General features: G+C 41.6%; 2 protein-coding genes, 2 long non-coding RNA genes and 1 pseudogene across 6 annotated transcripts; all 5 read right to left on the minus strand.

Moving 5' to 3' along the window:
- Window positions 1-6,519: 6,519 nt before the first annotated feature.
- Window positions 6,520-7,144, minus strand: LOC104742991 (uncharacterized). Its single transcript, XR_760593.2, has 2 exons — window positions 6,921-7,144; window positions 6,520-6,802 (listed from the first exon to the last, which is right to left on the minus strand). It is a non-coding gene; the product is annotated as an uncharacterized LOC104742991 (long non-coding RNA).
- Window positions 7,145-7,383: 239 nt separating this feature from the next.
- LOC104742992 (uncharacterized) lies at window positions 7,384-8,121 on the minus strand. The gene is made up of 2 exons (XR_760594.3): window positions 7,814-8,121; window positions 7,384-7,689 (listed from the first exon to the last, which is right to left on the minus strand). It is a non-coding gene; the product is annotated as an uncharacterized LOC104742992 (long non-coding RNA).
- A 254-nt stretch (window positions 8,122-8,375) lies between these two features.
- Window positions 8,376-10,473, minus strand: LOC104742993 (E3 ubiquitin-protein ligase SIRP1). Its single transcript, XM_010464104.3, has 2 exons — window positions 10,142-10,473; window positions 8,376-9,731 (listed from the first exon to the last, which is right to left on the minus strand). The coding sequence occupies exon 2, from the start codon at window positions 9,713-9,715 to the stop codon at window positions 8,663-8,665; it is 1,053 nt and encodes a 350-aa protein (XP_010462406.1). The 5' UTR covers window positions 9,716-9,731; window positions 10,142-10,473; the 3' UTR covers window positions 8,376-8,662.
- A 285-nt stretch (window positions 10,474-10,758) lies between these two features.
- Window positions 10,759-13,165, minus strand: LOC104742994 (uncharacterized). 2 transcript variants are annotated; one of them, XM_010464105.3, is made up of 6 exons: window positions 12,639-13,165; window positions 12,333-12,526; window positions 11,899-12,229; window positions 11,438-11,533; window positions 11,304-11,327; window positions 10,759-11,194 (listed from the first exon to the last, which is right to left on the minus strand). In XM_010464105.3, the coding sequence occupies exons 1-6, from the start codon at window positions 12,732-12,734 to the stop codon at window positions 11,165-11,167; spliced, it is 771 nt and encodes a 256-aa protein (XP_010462407.1). In that variant the 5' UTR covers window positions 12,735-13,165; the 3' UTR covers window positions 10,759-11,164. The 2 variants fall into 2 exon arrangements, with proteins under 2 accessions (XP_010462407.1, XP_087340157.1); XM_087484031.1 differs by lacking the exon at window positions 10,759-11,194 and having other exon boundaries at window positions 11,260-11,327; window positions 12,639-13,119.
- A 155-nt stretch (window positions 13,166-13,320) lies between these two features.
- On the minus strand, window positions 13,321-21,759 carry LOC104744174 (nuclear pore complex protein NUP214-like; annotated as a pseudogene). Its single transcript, XR_015579864.1, has 18 exons — window positions 21,378-21,759; window positions 21,091-21,299; window positions 20,807-20,981; window positions 20,564-20,710; window positions 20,099-20,220; window positions 19,856-19,968; window positions 19,341-19,480; window positions 19,092-19,257; window positions 18,064-19,009; window positions 17,746-17,897; window positions 17,532-17,589; window positions 17,073-17,206; window positions 16,858-16,982; window positions 16,396-16,738; window positions 16,042-16,225; window positions 15,286-15,918; window positions 13,670-15,175; window positions 13,321-13,582 (listed from the first exon to the last, which is right to left on the minus strand). The product of XR_015579864.1 is annotated as a nuclear pore complex protein NUP214-like (transcript).
- Between the last annotated feature and the right edge of the window lie 34 nt (window positions 21,760-21,793).

Genomic DNA, 21,793 nt, shown 5'->3' on the forward strand with positions numbered 1-21,793 from the left:
TCATATCCCGAACACCACCTCATCTTGTTATTTAGTTGCACAACCAACCACCGCTAAGCGACCAAGTAAACAAGAGAGATGGGCTGGAATACTCCATACCCGCTCCAGCCACGGACTACAACTGGGACCAGGTTAGACAAGTTCAAGTCGCGACCTGCTTCTCGAACCACTTCTTAAACCTTGCCTTCATCCTCGCCACTGGCTCCCAAGTCTGCTCCTCAACACCATCACAGTCCCAAAGGACTCTCATCAAAGGAATCTTCTTCCTCTGAAGTTCCTTGATCTTCCTCTTGAGCATTCTCACTGGTCTCGCCTCCAAAGTCATGTTAGGCTGAAGATCCTCATGAATCTTAGCTAACAACTGATCATCCTCATGGAGACACTTCCGCAACATAGACACATGGAAAATCTTGTGGAAAGCACCCATAACCTCAGGTAACTCCTGTCTATATGCCGCCGATCCCACCCGCTCAATCACTCTGAACGGACCCATATACCTTGGACTCAACTTAGTCTCAGTCAATGACCTGTTCGGACCCCGCAATATGGCCATCTTGAGGTACACTCTGTCTCCTATCTGAAACTCAAGATCTCTCCTCCTCCTATCGGCATAACTCCTCTGCCGATCCTAAGCTTCCTTCATGTTCAGCTTGAGAACCCGAATCTTCTCTGAGGTCTCCTGAACTAAATCTGCATCGTAAATGCTCCTCTCTCCCACCTGAGTCCAGCATAACGGTGTATGACACGGCCGCCCATACAAAACCTCATAAGGAGCCATCCCAATACTCGCCTGGTAACTATTGTTGTAAGCAAACTCTACCAAACTCAAGTGGTCTGCCCAATGGCCTCCCCAATCCAACACACACATCCTCAGCAAATCCTCCAGCGTCTAGATAGTCCTCTCCGACTTTCCATCTGTTTGGGGATGATAAGTTGTACTCATATGCACCTTATTGCCCATCTCTGCCTGAAGCGCTCTCCAGAACACCAAAGTGAACTTAGAATACCTATCAGACGCAATGCTCGCTGGAACCCCATGCAACCTGACTATCTCCTTCACATACTTCTTAGCCAAGACCGCTGCTCCATCAGTCTTCTTAACGGCCAGAAAATATGCCGACTTAGTCACCCGGTCCACAATGACCCAAATAGCATCAAATGTCCTGGACACTGGCAAACCCACCATGAAGTCCATAGTAATCATATCCCACTTCCACTCTGGAATGGGAAGACTCTTCAGTAACCCTCATGGAACCTGATGCTCAACTTTCACTAGCTGACACACATCGAACCTCACGACCCAACTAGCTACATCCTTCTTCATCCTGACCCAGTGATAATACCTCTTTAGATCACGATATATCTTAGTCGCTCCTGGATGAATAGAGAACTTGCTCGCATGAGCCTCCCTCAAGATCTCCTGTCTCAGCTCCTCATCTTGGGCACACAAATCCGCTCATGCATCAAAATAGTACCATTAGCCGAAACCTGATACTCAAAACCAACATCCTTTAAGGCATCCACCAGCCCCAAATCCCCTTCCTGTGCTAACCGCACTCTACTCAGAAGATCTGCTCAGTCAGCCGCCTCCAAACCCAACGGCTCTTGCGACACCGCACACAAACTCAACGCACTGAACTCTCCTATGAGAGACTCCATCCTCCTCCTGAGCCTAAGCTACCCTCTTCCGAATCAGAGCATCAGCAACCGAGTTAGCCTTACCAGGGTGATAAACTATCTCCAAATCATAATCTGTCACAAGCTCCATCCACCGCCTCTGCCTCAAATTCAGCTGGGGCTGAGTGAATATATACTTCAGGCTCTTATGATCTGTAAACACCTGTACCTTTGCACCATAAAGATAAGATCTCCAAATCTACAGGGTAAAAACTACAGCAGCCATCTCCAAGTCATGAGTCGGATAGTTGCCCTCATGCTTCCGCAACTGCCGCGAAGCATAGGCAATCACCTTCCCATGCTGTATCAACACACACCCCAAACCGACTCTAGATGCATCAATATAAACCACATAGGGTTCTCCCTACTCAGGCAAAGCCAACACTGGCGTAGTAATCAACATCTCCTTCAGGCTTGCAAAGCCATCCTCACACTCTTGTGACTAAACAAAAGAAACATCCTTCCCTGTTAACTTATTCATAGGACGTGCTCTGCTCGCAAACCCCTACACAAACCTCCTGTAGTAACCTGCAAAACCGAAGAAACTCCTGATCTCTGTGGCATTCTGCGGTCTAGGCCAATCTCTGATAGTTTGAATCTTCTCCGGATCTACAGAAACCCCCTCTGCAGAAACAATATGACCTAGAAAACCCATCTCACGCTGCCAAAAACTGCACTTGCTCAACTTAGCAAACAATCTCTGCTTCTGCAGCTTCTCAAGAATTTCCTTCAAATGCACTGCATTTTCTTCAGGATTCTTAGAATATACCAGGATATCGTCGATGAAAATGATGACAGACACGTCCAGAAACTCCTGAAACACACTGTTCATCAATCTAATAAACGCTGCTGGCACGTTAGTCAAACCAAAAGGCATCACCACGAACTCAAAATGCCCATACCTAGTCCTGAATGCAGTCTTCCTCACATCTGCCTCATTTATCAAGATCTGATGATAACCCGACGCTAGAACTATCTTGGAGAACCAAGTAGCACCTCTCAACTGATCCAACAACTCATCGATCCTAGGAAGAGGGTAGTTGTTCTTCACAGTGACCCGGTTCATACCCCTGTAGCCAATACACAAGCAGAAACTTCCATCCTTCTTCTTAACGAATAACACCGGCGCTCCCCACGGTGATACACTAGGACGGATGAATCTCTTGTTCAACAGATCCTCTAACTGCTTCTTCAGCTCTGCCATCTCTGCTGGAGCCATTCTGTAAGGAGCCTTGGATAACGGTGTCGTTCCCGATTTCGGTTCAATCGTAAAAGGAACAGACCAAGAATGTGGTAACCCCTGCAACGACTAGAACATATCCTCAAACTCCTCCACAACCTGAATATCGCTAACCGTAGACTGCCCTACTAACTCTGGCATCGATATAGTAACCAAATAGGCCTCACGGCCCTTCTCGATCATCTTCCCAGCCTGCATGGCCGAGATCACGAGACTCCCCGAAGTCGGTCTAATACCCTGAAAAACCAACTACCCTCCTGGACGCTCAAACTCCACCCTACCCCAATGATAATCAAGATGGACCATATGCCGATGCAACCAATCCATCCCCAAGATAACGTCATACAACTCCACTGGACTGATAAGCAAATCTGCTGGCCACGACTCTCCTGCGACCTGAATATCAACTCTCCTAGCTCGTCCAATGACCCTCAGAAGCTTGCCTCCCGCAACTCTGACAACTCCTGTACGCTCTCCGGAATAATGAAGCTATGAGAAGCTCCAAAATCAAACATAACATGGGACTTAAACCCGCCCACCAAAAAGGTCCCTATACAAACCTCATGTGTTGAGAACCTAACACTTTATCACAGGCAAACATATAATCTGAACTTACTAAGAATTCACAAAGACAGAGTACCAGAAATTATACCTGTGATCGCCCGGGCACTGGTTCCACCAGGCTTTGCAGTTGTGTAAACCTGTGACGCCCGCTCAATCCGTGCCACCTGCTGCCCTTCCGGCTGCACCTGATGCAACGCTGCCACTGCCACCGGCTGCAACTTGGGGCACAAGTGTCTGATGTGCCCTGCCTCCCTACAATGATAGCATACACGAGCCGCTGCCGTCGGAGCACTCCTCTTGGGACAGCTATCAACCTTGTGATCCTTTCTCTCACAACCGAAGCAACTCGCACCACTCGGCCTCTGCATAGCCTCCCACATCCTCTTGGTTCCCTGCACAAGCTTGCTGCCCTTGTTAGAACCTCCATGATGTTGAGCCTTACTAGGCTGAACTGCTGGACTAACCGCCACTATCTGTGCTCGGATGTCCTCCTCGATCTCTACCGCAATCTCAACCAGCTCTGCACGCGTAACATAACTCCGCCCTCTACAGTGAACCCTCAAATCGTCACGTAGGGCCCTCAAAAACCTCCTGATCTAAGCCTCCTTAGACTCCATAGGCCGACCCCCATACCTCAGGAGTCGACTGAACTCCAAGTCAAGCTCCCGCACTGATCGAGTCCCTTGAGCTAGCTGAAAGAACTGCACCTCCAACCTATCTAGAGCCTCCCTAGGAAAATACTTGCGGTTGAACTCCAAGATGAAGTTAGCCTAAGATAACTCCCTCTGCATCCTCCTAGCAGCCACAGAAATCCACTACAACTGAGATTCCCCAGTAAGGTTGTGAACCGCTATATCAACCCAAAACTCCTCAGGACATCTGAGAGACTAGAAGTTACGTTCCACACTTGTCCTCCACGCATCAGCAACCGTAGGATCAATACCTCCTAAAAACCGCTCGGTACCAATATGGTTCATCTCTTTCAATATACTGACATAACGAGAGTGAACCCCTACATCCGCAGCCACTAGCTGTTGCACCCCTGCCGCAACTGGCGGCACTACCGGTGCCTGAGCCGGTACCACTCCCGGTAACCACTCTATCAACTGTGTTAACAAGCCCGCAAGATCGACACCAGGGACTCCACCCGCTGGAACTCCCACACCCGGGACCCTAGCATCACCGACCACTGGAGCATCAACACCGCCCCCTCCGACCACACTCATGGAATCCTCCTAGACACCCTGCGACTCGCCAACACCCTCAGCTGTCACACTCTGGTCCGCAGTCTCACTAACCGCTGGGACTCTGCCCCTACCACGACCACGTCCGCGTCCACGACCACGTCCACGTCCTCGACCACGACCAGCAACAGCACCCTCTCTAACCATCTGCACTACCATGAACAGAAGGCTAAGCACACAATTAACATAACACAAAAACATAAACTCACCGTGGAATCACACTGTAGGCTCGAAGAGGATGTTCTAGGACTCCATGCCACACACAATTGACTAACTCACATAATCAATCAAGACATGCAATCCCAAACATCTACAGAACAAAGTCTAGTGAACCCAAACCTAGAACCGTAAGGGCTCTGATACCAAACTGAAACGACCCGACCCGTTTTTTATTTTAATAATAATAATATTAAATACTCTACAACTAGTGGTCCCATACCCACTAGCCATCTAAACACAAACACACCCAACACCGGAAATAACAATACCAATAAATATCCAATAATCAATAAATAATAACCAGTAATAATTCCAATCAACATAAACTAGAGAACCAGCAATCCTAAACAACATTCTAGGACTCAACTCTAGAAACCTAGCAAGCCAGACAGCATCCAATCGAGTCCCTGGAACATCCTCCTCTTCATTGTCTTGATTCCACGATTACACTTTACTTTTACATGCACCACAAACACAAATTGCAATGCATGAGTTTTTAATAAACACTCAGTAAGGCAATCCTCCTATCCACTAGGCTATACACACAAGCAATAGAGACATCTCTAACCATCAACCAACAATCAACAAACATCAACAACAAACCAAGACTCTGCATCGACCGACACCAACCATGCATCGACCGACACCTATTGGGGTTGCATCGACCGACACAAAGCTTGCATCGACCGATGCAAGTTACACTTGCATCGATCGTCACGCACACTGCATCGACCGACGCATGCTCGACATAGCACAAAAATCCTAGGTTTAACGCGTCGTCCTTGCATTTGCATCGACCGACGCATATGCCGAACATCGTTTTTCCCCGAAGCTTCTCGCCGGATCTTCGTTCCTACAAGCAACAAACTCGATCCCAAGCCACAAGAAAGCCTCACAAAGTCCCAAACAACGTTCTGACAAGCCACACAACACATAAACAAACAGATCAGTGAAATCTCCAGCTTAGATAAGCCATGGTCATGCACTTACCTTTGCCAAGACGATTCTGAACCTCAAACAAGCAAGAAAACATTTCCAGGAAGCTCCTACAACGATCCCAGCTACAGATCTCTACAGGAAGAGCTTCCAATCTCCCAAACTCCTCAGGAACACTCAAGAACACTTACGAACACCTTTTCTCTCTTTTATTTCTCTCAAAAGCGGCTAAACACGACTAATGAGACAAAAACTCGTGTTAAGGGTTTTCCCTAATCCAAAGCGCATCGTTTAACTTAAACTCGTCCACTCATAATTGGCCTTGCATCGACGGATGCATCCTCACATATACCGTCGTTGTTCTCCAATCTCCGATCATCCTCTTCTTCTTCTTATTAATTCTGCGAGGTTTAATAAATATATATATATATAGTTTCTTAAAGTTACACACCTTAAGTCTTTATATCGGACAAGATAGTTCGGGGAAATCTTAACATTAATCTGATAATCTAATGTATACATCATACTGTGGATGTGCGTGTTTTATTTATTTTAAATGTAGCAACGCTGAGTTTTTGTTGTTTTCAACAACTCAGACACCTGTTTTCGGGTTTAAATTGGGGTTTTGCCATAACGATATAACCGGTACAAACTAGTACGATATAAATTTTGGTATACATCTCCATATTAGTTTTGAAAGAAAAAGTACACGCATGAGTAAAACTACAGATAGAGAGGAAAAAAAAAAATAGGCTGTTTCATGAATCGCTGCAATGTATTGATGAATAGTGATACAAATCATAAATGTTATCAATATTGGTTTCATGAAGGTCTCAAGGTCCATGCCCTTTCCCACGTTGCGATATACTTCCTGTAACACCAGCTTTTATATTTCCAAATTGTAATGCTCCATTCCCTTCGCCTTATAATGATTTTAAAAGCCAGGAGTACATATGAGATAAAGACTTCAATATGAACTTTGTTACGAGTGAAAGTGTGAAACTATATATATATATATAAGATCAAGATGGTCAACTTACTTGGCAACGTTCGTCCCATAGTTGTGTTGTACGCAGAGAGTAAGAGAATGATCGAAATGATTAAGGATAAAACCTGACGATTCATTTTTTTTTTTCTTTTTGTTTCTTTTGGTTAAGACTAATGTTATGTAAGAAGAGGTTGTGTAACTACTAACTTGTGTTATTAAGTTTGATGCAACACTACTTACTTATAAAGAAAAAGAGAGTTGGTGAAGCGTTAACATAGTACTATAAAATTTAAGTTCATTAATATCGCATCTTGTTTATTTTCACACATGTGAACACTTTGTTTGTTTTTTCTTTTCTTATTTTGTCAAAAAAAACTCTTTGATTTCTCTGGACGCATTTTACACATGTGATTATGAATTCCAACTAATCTTTACGCGTAAACAGATCGATTACGTAGTGATGCCATCAAGGATTAAGCAAGGAAAACGCATTTCTTTAAGTAAAGTTAAGAAAAAGACAACATATGTTTTTTTCCCTTGAAGAAGGCATATTTAACGACTCGGTCTGGGCAAATGACCTGCCTAGACCATAAATGTATAAATTCCTTGAATAAAACAATAAAAGGTTGTTTCATGAATCGCTGCACTGTAATGATGAATTGTGATACAAATCATAAATATTATCAATATTTGTTTCATGAACCAGCCCCTTTCCCACGTCCAGCCCCTTTCCCACGTCCAGCCCCTTTCCCACGTGGCGATGTACTTCGCGTAACACCAGCTTTTATATTTCCAAATTGTAATGCTCCATTTCCTTCACCCTAATGGTTTTAAAAGCCAGGAATTAATACATATGAGATAAAGACTTCAGTATGAACTTTGTTATGAGTGAAACTATATAATTATATGAACTTGATTACTATAAGATCGAGATGGTCAACTTACTTGGCAAGGTTCGGCCCATAGTTGTGTTGTACGCAGAGAGTAAGAGAATAATCAAAGTGATTAAGGATAAAACCTGACGATTCATTTTTTTCTTTTTGTTTCTTTTGGTAAACTAAGACTAATGTTATGTAAGAAGAGGTTGTGTAACTTGTGTTATTAAGTTTTTTTTTTTTTTTTTTTTTTCCACTTGTGTTATTAAGTTTGAGCTACGCTCACTACTTATATAGAAAAGGAGAGTTGGTGAAGCGTTAATATAGTATTATAAAAAATGAAGTTCCTTAATATCGCATCTTGTTTATTTTCCACACATGTGAACTCTTTGTTTTCTCTGGACGCATTTTATTTTATACATGTGAACCTTAGCTTTTATAAATCCCAACTAATCTTTACGCGTAACAAAAAGATTACGTAGTAATGCGAAGGAAAAAGCATTTCTTCAAGTAAAGTTTAGAAAAAGACAACAAAGACAACATATGTCTTGAAAAAGACATATTTAAACTACTCGGTCTTTATGATTACTGTTAAATTACTTTTTTTATGTTTTAAATTCTTAAAACCACCATTCAGTGTTAATTCACCATTAAGGCATTATTAACTTACCGATAACAAACTAAGTTTAAGATGTGCCTTAGTTGACAACAAAAAACACATCAACGGCTTACAGAATCCGACAAATATTTGTTCAAAACAACCAAAACGAACACCAAAATGAAAGATTTATGTTTTCCAAAGATGTAGCTTTCAACCAAATCTGAGAAACTTATGTACAGACAAAAGATCAGATTTAGGTTGAACCGAAGTTTCATGATCACACCAAAAAAAGCTTATGGTTGCTTCAGGGGACATACTTTAACGCGAGTCAGTTGATGCATTGCTATCTTGGGACGAGGAGAACAAGGTGCTAAACGGCCACGGGATAGAGAATCCGCTATCGTTATTATCCTCGCTCCCATCCTCCTCCTCTTCTTCTTCTCGGCGGTTTCCATCGCTGTTCCCAGCTCCATGGCTGCTGCTTGTAGCAGAAGCACTACTGCCTCCATTGTTATCACTTGTTGTTGTTGTTGCTGAATCAGGCTTTGGTTCATCTGCGGGTAACTGAAATCTACAAACAGGGCATGAACTGTGAAGCTCAAGCCATGGGAGCAAGCAGTCAGCATGAAACTTGTGCTTACACGGCATGAGCTTCGCCTCAGTACCAATCTCAAAATCATCTAAACAAACCGAACATTGCAGCGTCTCTTCAATTTTCACAGTGGACAAAGCCTCAACAGCTTCTTTTTTAGCAGGAGGTGTTCCATATCTGTTGGGATCATTCTCAGCTAGACGCTGAAGCAACATCTCGAATCCAGGACCGATGAAATAGTCGCCTAAAGAACCAGCAGGCACAGAATCCCTATCGGCAGAGGTTTGAACCGTGATCGTCTGATTGAAAGGATTGATCAAGATCACCCGTTCTGGATTGTTATTATCAAGAGTATTATTATTATGATCTCCATTACCAGTAGACTCAGATTCGAGTGACAAGCCAGCTCGTATCCCCTGAAGCAACTGCAAAACAGCAGCGGAATGTCTTCTCCTTCTCCTAAGAATCTCTTGAAGCTGCGAATCCAAATCGGTGTTGTTGTTGTTGTTCTCTCCAGTCTCGTTTTGAGTGTCTTCGACAGACTCAACACTCTGGTTCCTTCTGCGACGCACAGGATCAGTCATGAGTTCCATCAAGATAGGAGCCCAGAGAGAGTTGTTAGCTCTGGCATCAGAAGAATCGTCGTGAACATCGTCGTCTGCCATCTCTTCAACAAACCCACTATGACAAAAGGGGCATTTGATCTCAGCTTCCATAACTGGATCCACGGTTTGAGAACACATGTGACACCAATACCTCGTAGCAACTGCTTCTTCCATGGCCAATTCCTTCTACCTATTCATATCCAAAAAAAAAAAAAAAAAAAACCGATTTTTCACAGGGAATAAGAACATATAATTTGCCAAATGAGTAAATCTGGTAGGAAAACTAAATTTAATAAGAGACTTGAACAAAACCAAAACCCTAGAATCAGTTTCGATAAAACCCAAATCATCAACACAGAAAAAAAAAAGAAGAAATTTTGAAATCGCAATCGCAACAATAAATATACATACACCCAGCAGAAATAAATAAATAAATAAATAAAAAGACGAAATCGTTCGTTCGTTCGCGTAGCTGTATGAAATACATACAAAGGTCATCGATCATAGAATCTGTGATTCATTTTTGAAAACCCTAACCATAAATAAATAAATAAAATAACGAGAATCATTCCTAGGAGAAATTACAGAAAAATAGCAAACCTTTTCGGAGTCTTTGTTGTTCGACAGCTGAAAATGTAGCGATGAGGATGACGAATTGTTTCGAGTTTTGAAATTCGAACCAGAAGATGAAGATGAAGGAAAAAAAAAAAGGGTTTTTTTTTTTGTTTATATACGAAAGGATGAGAATTGTCGTCTGAGAGAGAAAATTAGAAAATAAAAGTTAAAAAAGAAAAGAAAGGATCGCTCTTCTGCTTCTTCTTGTTTCTTTCTTCCAGATCCTTCTGGGTTTGTCTCTCTGTGTGGGTCTTTTTATTTAATTTTGCTGCTCACAGTAGACTTTTCTACAAACATCAACCACGTGGATTTGATTTGGATTTTTTTTTTTTATTAAGCCCGTGGGCTTATATCTATTACACAGTTTACACTGGGCTCTTTGGATAATGGGGTTTCTATTTTATTTTTACGACTGATTTCACCCAAGCTTTTGTCAAACAATGTAGCGACCAGGATTTTGATACTAGTAGGTGGGCAATGTCGCGACGGTATCTCACTACAAACTAAACCATTTTGGCTACTTATTTGCATGGTCGTTTTTTTTTTATAGCAAGGACGAAACATAATACCCACGCTTGAATCTTCTTTTTTTACTATCTACATTTGCAAACCAAATTTTTTTAAATAAGAACGTATCTCCATTTACACACAAGTAATAAAAAAACTCGGAAAGAATCATATTGATGGATCCATCCACTCTAGTATAGATTTCTCACTCTACCATTCTAACCATGAAGATTCCCAAAAAATAACATATTTTCAGACGGATTAAATTATGAAAAATCAAAAGTAAAAAAAAAAAACAGAGCTTACTTGTCCTCAAACATATATAAATCTCATTGCTCTACTTTGTATGGACACTGCGACTCTTCGTGATTCCCCCTCGCTTACGGAAAAAAACTGGTGCATAACATTTTGTATCGGCTTCAAAACCCCCGATAACCAAACCTCAACAGATAACTCAGTTTGTTTAGATGCCCAAATAGCGGTTACTCTACCGTTCTTGAATCATATTGAAGCCATCCCCGTCTTCTCTTCCTACAAAATTAAGTTGATAACCAGATTTATCTTATTATTCGTGACTAACAGTGATCAGATATTGTGCAATACGACCCACGAACAAGTGTCAAAACTAATAGAGACTCACCGGTTGCTTCAATCCCTTCTCTTCCTACATGAAATTTGGAACCAGATTTTTCTTATTATTTGTGATAACATAACACAACAGTAAGTGTTAATTAATACCACCAAGAATAAATTGTCGAATCAATGGAGACTAACATCAATTGAATGCAAGGATCTAGACATGGGAGACTTAAAATGAGACGCTTCTCCAGCAGATGGTGATCCATTGTTCCCAGCTGAATAATGATTTACCTACAAGGATATGACAACATTTGCATCGCGTGAGTAACTTCTTCATTGCTGTTACATGAAACTTGCCATTATTATAACTATGTACTGTCTTACGTATATCCTAAAGTCGTAAAAAATCATTGCTAGGGGATCTTGTTCTTTGCCATCTACCATAAAAAAAAAATAAAGAGCTAAAAGGCAGAGAAGGATCATCCTAGTTTCCACCTAGCTAGTTTATCCCAGACTCAGTATCATTTCTTAGATGCTTGGTAGAGTAATGAGGAATCTTGAAAAACAGTCTCACTGATAAAGTCACAAAAACCCGATTGAAACATATAAACTGCAAACAAGCGGAAGGCAAAGCGAGTGGCAATTAGAAAAACAACCTGTGCTGCCTTAGGTGAACTTAAATTGGTTTGGCTCTCTTCAAATAGAGAGGTGTAGTAGGCTGGATCGTAGATAGAACCACCCAAGATTTCTTCAGCACCAGAACATTGTCTAGCTATAGCAGGAGTCGGTGGATTCAAGAAGCTATTTCGTAAATCCGAATCCGTTTCACGAGGAAGTGAAGTGTCGACGATAGAAGCCCCCAGTCTATAAATCTGAAACCATAAGAGAGAGGAAGACAGCCTCACAAAGAAGCCAATCATTTCCATGGCCATAGTCAGTTTCACTGAAAATATGAAAAAGGTTCCATACGTCTCAGCTGAAATGCTCCTGCAATCAACAATAATAATATGATCAAAATCAATTGAAGCAAAAGCTTAGTGCAGATTTAGAGAAACAAGGCTTAGAAGAGTTGATAAGAGAAATCAAATACCAAATCTCTTGGGTGAAGAGTATGAACCAAGAGATGTCAAGAAGAAGAGCGCAGAAAAGAAGAACGGCGTAGGTGCGGCCGAGACTTTGGCTATTGCTCTCGATTGCAACAAGCGCGAACAACGCAATCGCCAAATTTATCAACAAAACTCCATTGTATAATGCTCCTAATGATCCGATTAGAGCGCACCCAATCTGTATGATAAATCGACCAATTCAAATTGATGAAACCCTAGACCCCAAACAGATTTTTGATTAATCAGACGACGAGAGTGATTAAGAAGAAAAAATGGGGAAAAAACCAAACCTGAGCGTAAATAAGGAAGACGGCGAGAGATTGGAGCCTAACATAGTCGCGAAGCCAAGGCTGTATTCGATCTCGTAAAGAAGCACAAAGCATCATAAATCTCTGTGTCCCTTCATATAAAAAGAGAAAGAAATATTCACGAAGCTTCTTCTAATGTCGAGATTTTTCCGGCGACACCGGAGAGGAGAAGGAATCAACGGTGGAGAAGAAAAATTCGTGAGGAGGTGGAGAGAGTAAAGAGTCTTGTTTGGCGGGATCACATCGAATCCAAGATTGAGCCCAATTTTACATGAAAAAAATTATTAGTAATTTCTCCGCACAAATTAAAATTATAATCTCTTTAATCAAACAATTCAAAGACTGTCTGGAATCAACGCCTCCTCTGCTCTCTCTTCCAACTATGCCCACTCCTTTTTTCTCCTTTTTTTTTTTTTATAGTAACTCTCCAAATCGAAAGTAAACTTTTTAATAAGCAAGATGGGATTTATAAATTATTCACTAGTATACTATTAGTATTACAGTATTACATAAGAAAATATCTCTAAGGTTGTTTATAATAATGAAACCAAACTAGCTTTCTGAAAAAGCTCAACTGTATGACCACCATCAAGGCATAAGCCACGTGAGAGGATTAAGTCAGCAATTTACTTAACATTTTGGAGGTTAGTTGACTTTAAATCCATTTGAAGCCTAAAGCACACACAACATATATATATATATATAGAATGATAAGACTAGTGTAAAGGTGGTAAGACCAAAATTTCTAGACACAACAAGCGTAAGTCCTAGGCAACGATAATATTGAATATATTGGTTTCACTTTCTCATCTGTGTGAAGAGTTCCGATGGCTTTCCTGTTGCCCCTGAGTTGCCACCAAAGGCTGAGAACCCACCACCACCGCTTTGGCCTTGTCCTTGGCCGGCGAAACCACCAAAACCACCACCTGTTTATTAATACAACAAGACAATGGTCAAAATGAATGAACATGACCTTGATTGTGTATTTATTTATTTGTCAAACCAATATTTACCTCCTGCTGCACCCGCGAAACCTCCACTACTAGGAGGAGCAAAGCCTCCGAAACCTCCGGAGCCTGAACCAAGTCCACCAAATCCACCGCCTCCTCCTCCTGGAGCAGCACCAGCAAAGCCTCCACTACCTGAGGCTAAGGCCGCGAAGCCACCCGTGGGAGTAGAAGAAGCACCCGCAAAGCCTCTACCAGCTGAAGCCATGTCCGCGAACCCACCTGTGGCACTAGAACCAGCAGCAGCACAACCACCGGATGCTGGTGCATTTGGCAGACCACTTCCTGGGTTAGAGCCACCAAATCCAGTAGGAGAACCAAACGTAGCTCCTGGGAGACCAGCACCAATCTGTCTCGACTGCCCAAAGGAGCCAAGAACCGACCCTAGAGCTTGTTGTCCCCCACCAATCTGTGACGGTTGGCCAAATCCGCTCTGAGCAGGTGTCTGAGAAGGTGTTACAGAAAACGTACCAAAACCTGCCGGTTGAGATGGTTGAGGATTTTGAAAACTGAACGATGCAGGTTTGAATAGCTCGCCACTAGGGACTGTCATATTGAATGGATTACTTGTTGTTGTTGTAGCATTACCAAAGGGACCACCAAATGGATTTGCTTTGGGGGCAGCCGGGTTTGGAGTTGACCCAAGCCCGAAACCTCCAAAACTTCCCATACTAAGTTCAGTTGTCTGGCTAGCCTCTGAAGCTTCTTCGTCCATTTCATCTTCCTGTGTATCTACAGTATCTTTTTTCTCACCAAATGGACTTGCATAAGTTGGTGAGGACACAGGGAAAGGGACATGTGTAGATAGCTGTTGTGGCTGAGAACTACCTGGCCAACTGAATGAAGGAGGCGCCATGCTTGCAAGACTAGACTGTGTTCCTGATGAAAATCCAGACAAGAACCCAGATGAACTGCCAGGAATTTCTGTAGTCTCTGGTTTTGAATTCTCACTTTTCACCGGTAGCGGCTCAATCTGTGTTTTTGTTGCATTTGCTACAGAATCTACAGTACTTTCCGTACTTGGAATTGACGAACTTTGAGCCTCTGGTTTAGATTCTGAGACTGGCTCTGTAATGGATACGGCGGAAGACGGTGTGGAAACTTGAGGAGACTGCAACGCATCAGGAGCGGTTGAGGTACTAAGGGGAGTCAAAGATGAGGAAGTTGATGAAAGCAAACGATTACTATCCGTTTGGAAGCTGCGTGCAGAGACCAGATTAGATGACACTTGCGATGCTGTAGAAGATGGAGGAAATAATGAAGATTGGCCTGTTGAGGATGAGATTATTTCAGGGGACGATGGAGACAAAGCTGGTAAGTTAAGAGTGAAACCAGTTGTGGGGCCAGGTGATGAAGAAAGTGTTGCTGTAGCTGCTTGATTGAGATCTAAATTGGCACTGGTCAACGATTTACCAAATGGAACACTGAAACCAGTAGCTGAAAATGTAGATGTAGACGTGAGAGAAAACGTCTGTGGTGCTGGTTTTGAGCTGGTGGGAATAGATGCTGGAACTGAAACTCATAATAACGTTGAGCAGTGTCATTGACCAGATATTTAAAGGTTCCTATAGTTGACTATTATGTGAATCAAATAAAAAACACAGAGGTTAACGTAAACATACCTAAATCTTGTGTAGAGGATGACACTGGAGGTGATGATGGTGTAGATAAGGTGGAAACGGAATCAAGCAGTGTGCTAGGCAAAGGTGAAGAAGAAACTGATACCGTTTCAGCAGGAAAAGTAACTTTATCGCTAGGGATACTGCCACTGGTTTTGAAACCAAACAACGATTTTGAAGGGAAACTAGATGCACCAGCACCAGTAGACATTGGTGAAAGCTGAGCGCCAAAACCTTTGCTTGATTCAAAATCAGATCCGGATGATGAGGTAGAAAGCCGCTGCACACTTCCAGCAGCTGTTTCAACAAACGCATTGGCCTTAGCTTCAGAAGATTTGAATCCTCCAGCCTTTTTTTCTGTCTGTTCAAATACAGTCGAGGCCATTGGTAGTTTCAGAGGAAAATTTGATCCTCCTGGTTGTGAAACTGTCCTTGTATCCTTACTCTGTGGTGGGGCAGACTGCTCAGTATAAGAAGTTGTACTGCTAGAATTATTTCCGGACCAATTGAAACTTGGTTTTGATGCAGAGATTGGAGAGATGGTAAAGGGACTGTTGGATTGTGGCATAGGTGGCCTCGTTTTAAATGGGGTTGATTGAGCTTCCAATGTGTCTTGTTGAAATGACTCCATAATACCTGCACAAAGTAATTACACAATCAAATCCCAGAAGCGATAGATTACAAATAAAAAACAAATGAAACATAGAAGACATTCTTCCGAGAACAAATTAATGCACTCCACAGTATATCTTAGCTCACCCTTATTCGAGGAGACTACAGGCGATGCATGATCTTTCAGGCGAAGCAGTGATCGCTCTTGTAAATTATTCGCAGACCGTAGTTTCTCACTCAAGACTGTCTGTTGGTTCATACCTGTCTTCTGTTGCTCATGCAGAAGCATCCTTTTGACAGTTGTTTTTGGAGGCTCAAAAGCAGCCCAATTCTGTAAAAAGATCACAAAATATAGAGCCAGACGTCAGGATACTCCATATATTAAAGAGCGCATAGAAATTCTTCACAGTTCAAAATACTACAGCATCACAGAACATAATAAGTGCATATATCGTAACCGCTACTACTGTCTACTGAGTCAAATATTTCCAGCAAAATTACCCTGTCTAGTGATTCTCTTCTCCTCCTGGCAGTCTCAGGGTCAGAACTTTTCATAGCAGATGACTGACGTTGTCTTGACTGTGCATTTATACTTGCAGGAATAGACGAGAGTAATAAGTTTTTTGATGAAGATGCATTTTTAGCTTTTACCGCATCTGGTGAACTGAAAGAAGCGTCATAAGGGATCCCAATTGTCTCAAACAACTCCTGCTTCACATTCTTTTTGACAGGTGAATCGATTTTCAAAAGTGTCATTTGTTTTGAGAGACACTCAGAGAGTTGCTCAGCAGCTGCCAATTGGGAACTCATTGTATTATGAAGGCTGTGAAGGGATTGCACACGTCTGCACAAAGAATCACCCCAGTTTGAGTTACCAAAAAGAGGACATTATAACCAACTTAAAAAATTTCTTGTGATGTTTTTTTCTTCCTTAAAACTTTCACAACTAATCCACAAGAATACCTGGAAGGAGCAGATCTATTTGGCACGCCTCTTCGTGCCACAGGAAGTCCACCATCCTCATGGTAGCGATCGAGTTCAAGCCGATTAAAATATCTCTCTAGTTCAATTAGTTGATGGGTCAAATCCTAGAATGGGAAAAGTAGAAGATATATGACAACAGCGAGCTTAACGTAGTAACAGATAAAATTAGGGAGATATATCAACACATAAACAACCTTATTTAGTTTCATAATATGCTGCCGCTTGGCCTCAAGCTCAGGATTCAACTTCTGGCGGTTCCAAAGTTGCCAGTACTGGTTATCAGCAGTTTGCTTATACATACCTTCCATGTATGTCTTCTTTGCCAAAACTGAAATCCCCATATGAAACAATAATAAGAAAACAAGACAACAGCCTGTTAATTTGCAGCCTAGATTCCAGTGTAAGATATTAAACAATAACGAATATAATAGGAAGACGGAAAGAATGAGAACAAAGGGACTTCCAGAGAAACATGTTGCAAGTTAGACTTGCCTCAATTTCTAAATATCACTGAGCAATATAAATTGACTATATTCCTAGTTTGCCTACTGCGGGCCTCGCGGCTTTAAAATACCTTTTCAAGTAAAAACATAATTACACCTGCTAACTATTTTTTTCCGTTACATAGGGAGTTTATAAAATAAACAGATCACCTTGAATTGTTTTGTCAAGAAGATGTTGGATCTCTGCTTGCTGCTCGTGGATTGTGCTCTGAAGGCCACCAAACCAAATGAGTTTAGCAATATAGAAAAAAAGACCAGAGTCACTAACAGTATTTGTTTATTGGAAGGGGGTTTGGTCAAATATAAAAGAGGTAACCCAAAAATAACGACCCAATAACAAAACATATGAACTTTTTATACACACCTTCCATGTTTGGCACTTGCCAGCAAGATTTTCAAGTCCTTGCTCCAGTTCTTCAACATGACTTTTCAGTAAAAAAGCACAAGAATCCTTGAAACCACCCGGTCCTTCAATGGACTATAAAGCGTATCCATTTCTCTGGCCATCTCATTTATCTGGTACAGAAAGGAATGAGTCAGTTACACCAATGGTATAAGTCCAGTAAGTAAAATACTACAGGAAGGCATGGATGCGAAAGCATCAATGTAAGATGACCCTGTCGTAGAATACATATTCACATAAATAAAATCGTACAGAAATTAATATCATGAGTAATATTACATTACTGGGTTGCTTCATGCTATGGTCGAGTCTCAGAGGCCCAGTACTGAGCGGAGTTTTGTGCTGCTGATTACTAGCGGATTTTTCGAAGGAAGATTTCACCTGCTGTGACAATTGAGAGGCATGGATAGAAGGTATTGGCTCAATTTTCTCTACTTCGTCATTAGCGTTCCGGTTTTGGCCTAGCGGAGGACTTAAATTGCTCAGAGCTGATGCTCTACCAGTCTCAATGATTTGTACAGGTTTCTCTTTGATGCTCATAGGAGGATTCACAATACCAGTTCCAGACTGTACAGATTGCTTATGCTGAGAATCTTTCACAGAAGGAAAGGGACTGGATACAAAATCTGGCGGTGAGACGCCTTGCCCACTTGACCATGGCTGAGATGGTGTATTTTGTGGTGACTGAAAAAATGTGTTCTTCAGGCCAGGAGATCCAAATAAAGCTGGTGTACTCTTTGACTTAACATTGGCCTGTAAATGCATAGACTTAGACTGCGCAGATGTGTCATTTTGAAGCTTTTCGGGAACACGGACGACAGGACCGAATCCTGCAAATTTGTTGGTGTCATATCCTAAGGGCAAAGGTGGTTGCCCAAAACTTGTTCCGAACTGCTTAGAAATCATGTTTTGTTGACCATCTTCAACTTTCACTGGTGTTTCAGCATACGGTTCTTGCTTATGGTTGTCCCCAGACACTGAACTTTTTACAGACTCAAATTCCTTACTAAATATGTTATCGTTTGGGAACCTTTTTTCGATAGAGAAGTCCTCTGAGTTGAGGCGTTTCTGTTCATTTTGTACTGAAACACTCAACTTTTGATGTTGTTCAGGCTCTTCAGAAGATTGTTTAGAAAGATCATCTTCAACCGAAGAGGTATATGCATCTTCTATATCAGAAGAAGAGGCCAAATCAACGTCAGATGAAGCTGGGGGTCCTGCAACACTGTCGAGGAACACAATTTAATGGTTCAAGTAATGTTGTCAACATCAATGAGTTAAAACCATTGTGATGAAATGAAGCCTACCTAGCAACATTAAACATGATCAGTTTTCCTTCCAAAGTGAGGCACACAAGAACAAAATATGGCAGGAGTTCTTTAAGTTCATCATCAGCCGAACGGACACTAACAGTTCCCTCCACAGAAACCGTATCGATACAGAGTCCCATAATCATATTGTCATCGCCATTCTCTGAAAAAAATTATCTTCTTTAAATTGAACGTGCGACTGCAGGAAAACGTACACATACAATACAGCAACTTTAGACTGCGTACCTTGGAGCCCAATCCTTGGCAAAAAGGTCTCTCGATCAATATCAACAACAGATACTGCACTTTTGTTATCACCAGGTGACCAATCAAGTACAACAATATGCTCATCTATGCTCTTTCTGTTTGCTGTGATCGCCAGTTTGCTGTACGGTGAAAACACAGCAACAGTTACCATCTTCACATTGAAAATAATGGTAGTTTACATAGTCCACGATAATTAATTCAAAAAGAGGAAATGTCAGAAATAATTAAACTGACTTTTTTGCATCTCCAAACGAAAATGGTAAAATGGAAATGGTGGGAACATGTGTCGTAGTAAGTTGTAATTGAAAACCATTCTCATTAGAACATTCTTGGTGATTTATAGCTCTTCCAAGTTGGTTATGTCAAAACTTTAAGATAGATCCAGAGTGGGAAATATTGACAAAGGGCTTATAAAGAGCAAGAAAACTGGAGTATGAAAAAGTCCAAACAAAATAAAAAGAATAGAAAGAATGGTAAAATTAACTTAAAAGTACCATTGGTCTATGTAGCTAAAGAGCAAATGAGGTCCAACACCAACCGGAAGAAGATCATCCATAGAACACGGAAACAAATCGGAGAATGATAAAGCAGTTAGACTGGACGAACCCTACAAAAAAGTTCAAAAAACCACAAAATCAGATAAATATACAAGTAGAGTTACAGATCATATCGTTTCATACCCCTAAGTAGAAACTACGCCTTAGCACCAAAATCATTGCAAAAGAAATGATACTCACATCAGAAATCTTCCCATCAGGACTCCTGATAACCTGAACAAAGTAATTTTCTTCCCTGCCTTCAATCAGCTGAAAGCATCCAAGAAGAATACAGTTGTTGCGTACCCATCTGATAGAATCAACTGTTGCAGAGTATCGTAGGTTAACAGTCATTCACTGAGAGAATTTAACTTATGAGCCATCTATGAAACTTTGTAATGGAAGTCTGCACAGAACCAGGGAAGTTTCAACACTAATCTAAGAGATACAGAACGATAGGGATTTTACTTAGATATAGATGGGAGATAGCAAGAAACGAGAATTTTCAACAGGATCAGTTTGTATATATATATCATGTCCAAGCAGCAGAATAAAGTACGTCTCAGTCCATAAGAAAACATCTCAAACACCATAGAGAAACAAAGCAATATGAAACAAAACGGAAAATACTGATAAGATATAAGAAGGCCAAAACATGCAACATACCTTTGACTAAACAGTCTTCATCGGAATCACCAAACCAGGCGTCAAATGAGAGTGCTATGCACCGTTTCTCCTTGAATTTTGACGACAAAATCCGCAGGCTGTCATCTTGGGCTACAGCGATATAACTCCCTTTTGAACTCCATTCAACTGACAACAACAAAGTTTACAAGTAAATTCCTACAGAGTATTGCCAACAATAACATAGTTTATTGCTGAAGAAGTAGGAAAAGAAATGAAACAAACCGGCGTCAACACCATCCATGACATGTCTAGGGGGTGCATTGTCAACTCCATGAAAGAGCTTCCCAGAACTAGAAAGAACAAGATACGAATGCTTATCTTTCCTTGTCCATCGAAAATCCTTAACAAAGCCTCCTGACTCATCATCAGGTGAATGAGAAAAAGAAGGTTTTGCATCCTGCACCAAAGGAACAGATAAAGTAACTAAACTAGCAATCAACATAGACTCTACATCCTAGCAAAGGGATTATAGACAAAAGCAATCCAAGCTTCTAAGATGTATATACCTTCTTAAGAAGTGAATCCACAGAGAAGAAATGAATATCAGCAGCGACGGAGACAGCAAGAATCGAATCATCCGATGAGAGAGACAATATACGAACATCTCCAACAGGAACATCGACGAGGCTCAAATCCTCGATATAAACCTTTTCATCTTTCTCCTTACTGTTCTTCGATGCAGAGATTACATCCTTAGTCTTCCCAACGAAAAACCCTAATTTCCACACAAAACGGTCACAATACAGAGCAAAAACCTGAACCATGGTCGCCGATTATTAAAAAACAAACTAACCGGAGGAATGGGCGACGAAAACGACGCCGCGGCGTTCGGAGATAGCGAGAGGCTGTGACGGAGGGTTTTCGAGATCGAATTGAGCATCATCCTCTTTGATACTGATAGGTTCGCCGATTCTCTCGAAGTAGAAATCGTTCGTTGGGATACGATCTCCTTCCACATCTTCTTCAATCTCAAATTGACTCATCTTTCGAACTCAGGTTGTCTCAATGGCTGAATCCGAATAAGCTGAAGATTTTTGGGCGGGAATTAAAGAGGGGGCGAAGTACGACGAAACCAGCAGCGCTCGTCGAGAGTGTGATTGATTACAAGTGCCGGTGATATTTAGTCCGATGAATCGATCGATGACGGTTCAGGGTTCATCAATTTAAATTGGTGTGGGCCGTAATGTGTTAAAGGTCCAATCTCATTCA

Source organism: Camelina sativa, chromosome 14 (genome assembly GCF_030686135.1).
Source record: "Camelina sativa cultivar CO46 ecotype springtype chromosome 14, ASM3068613v1".
NCBI classification, from domain to species: domain Eukaryota; kingdom Viridiplantae; phylum Streptophyta; class Magnoliopsida; order Brassicales; family Brassicaceae; genus Camelina; species Camelina sativa.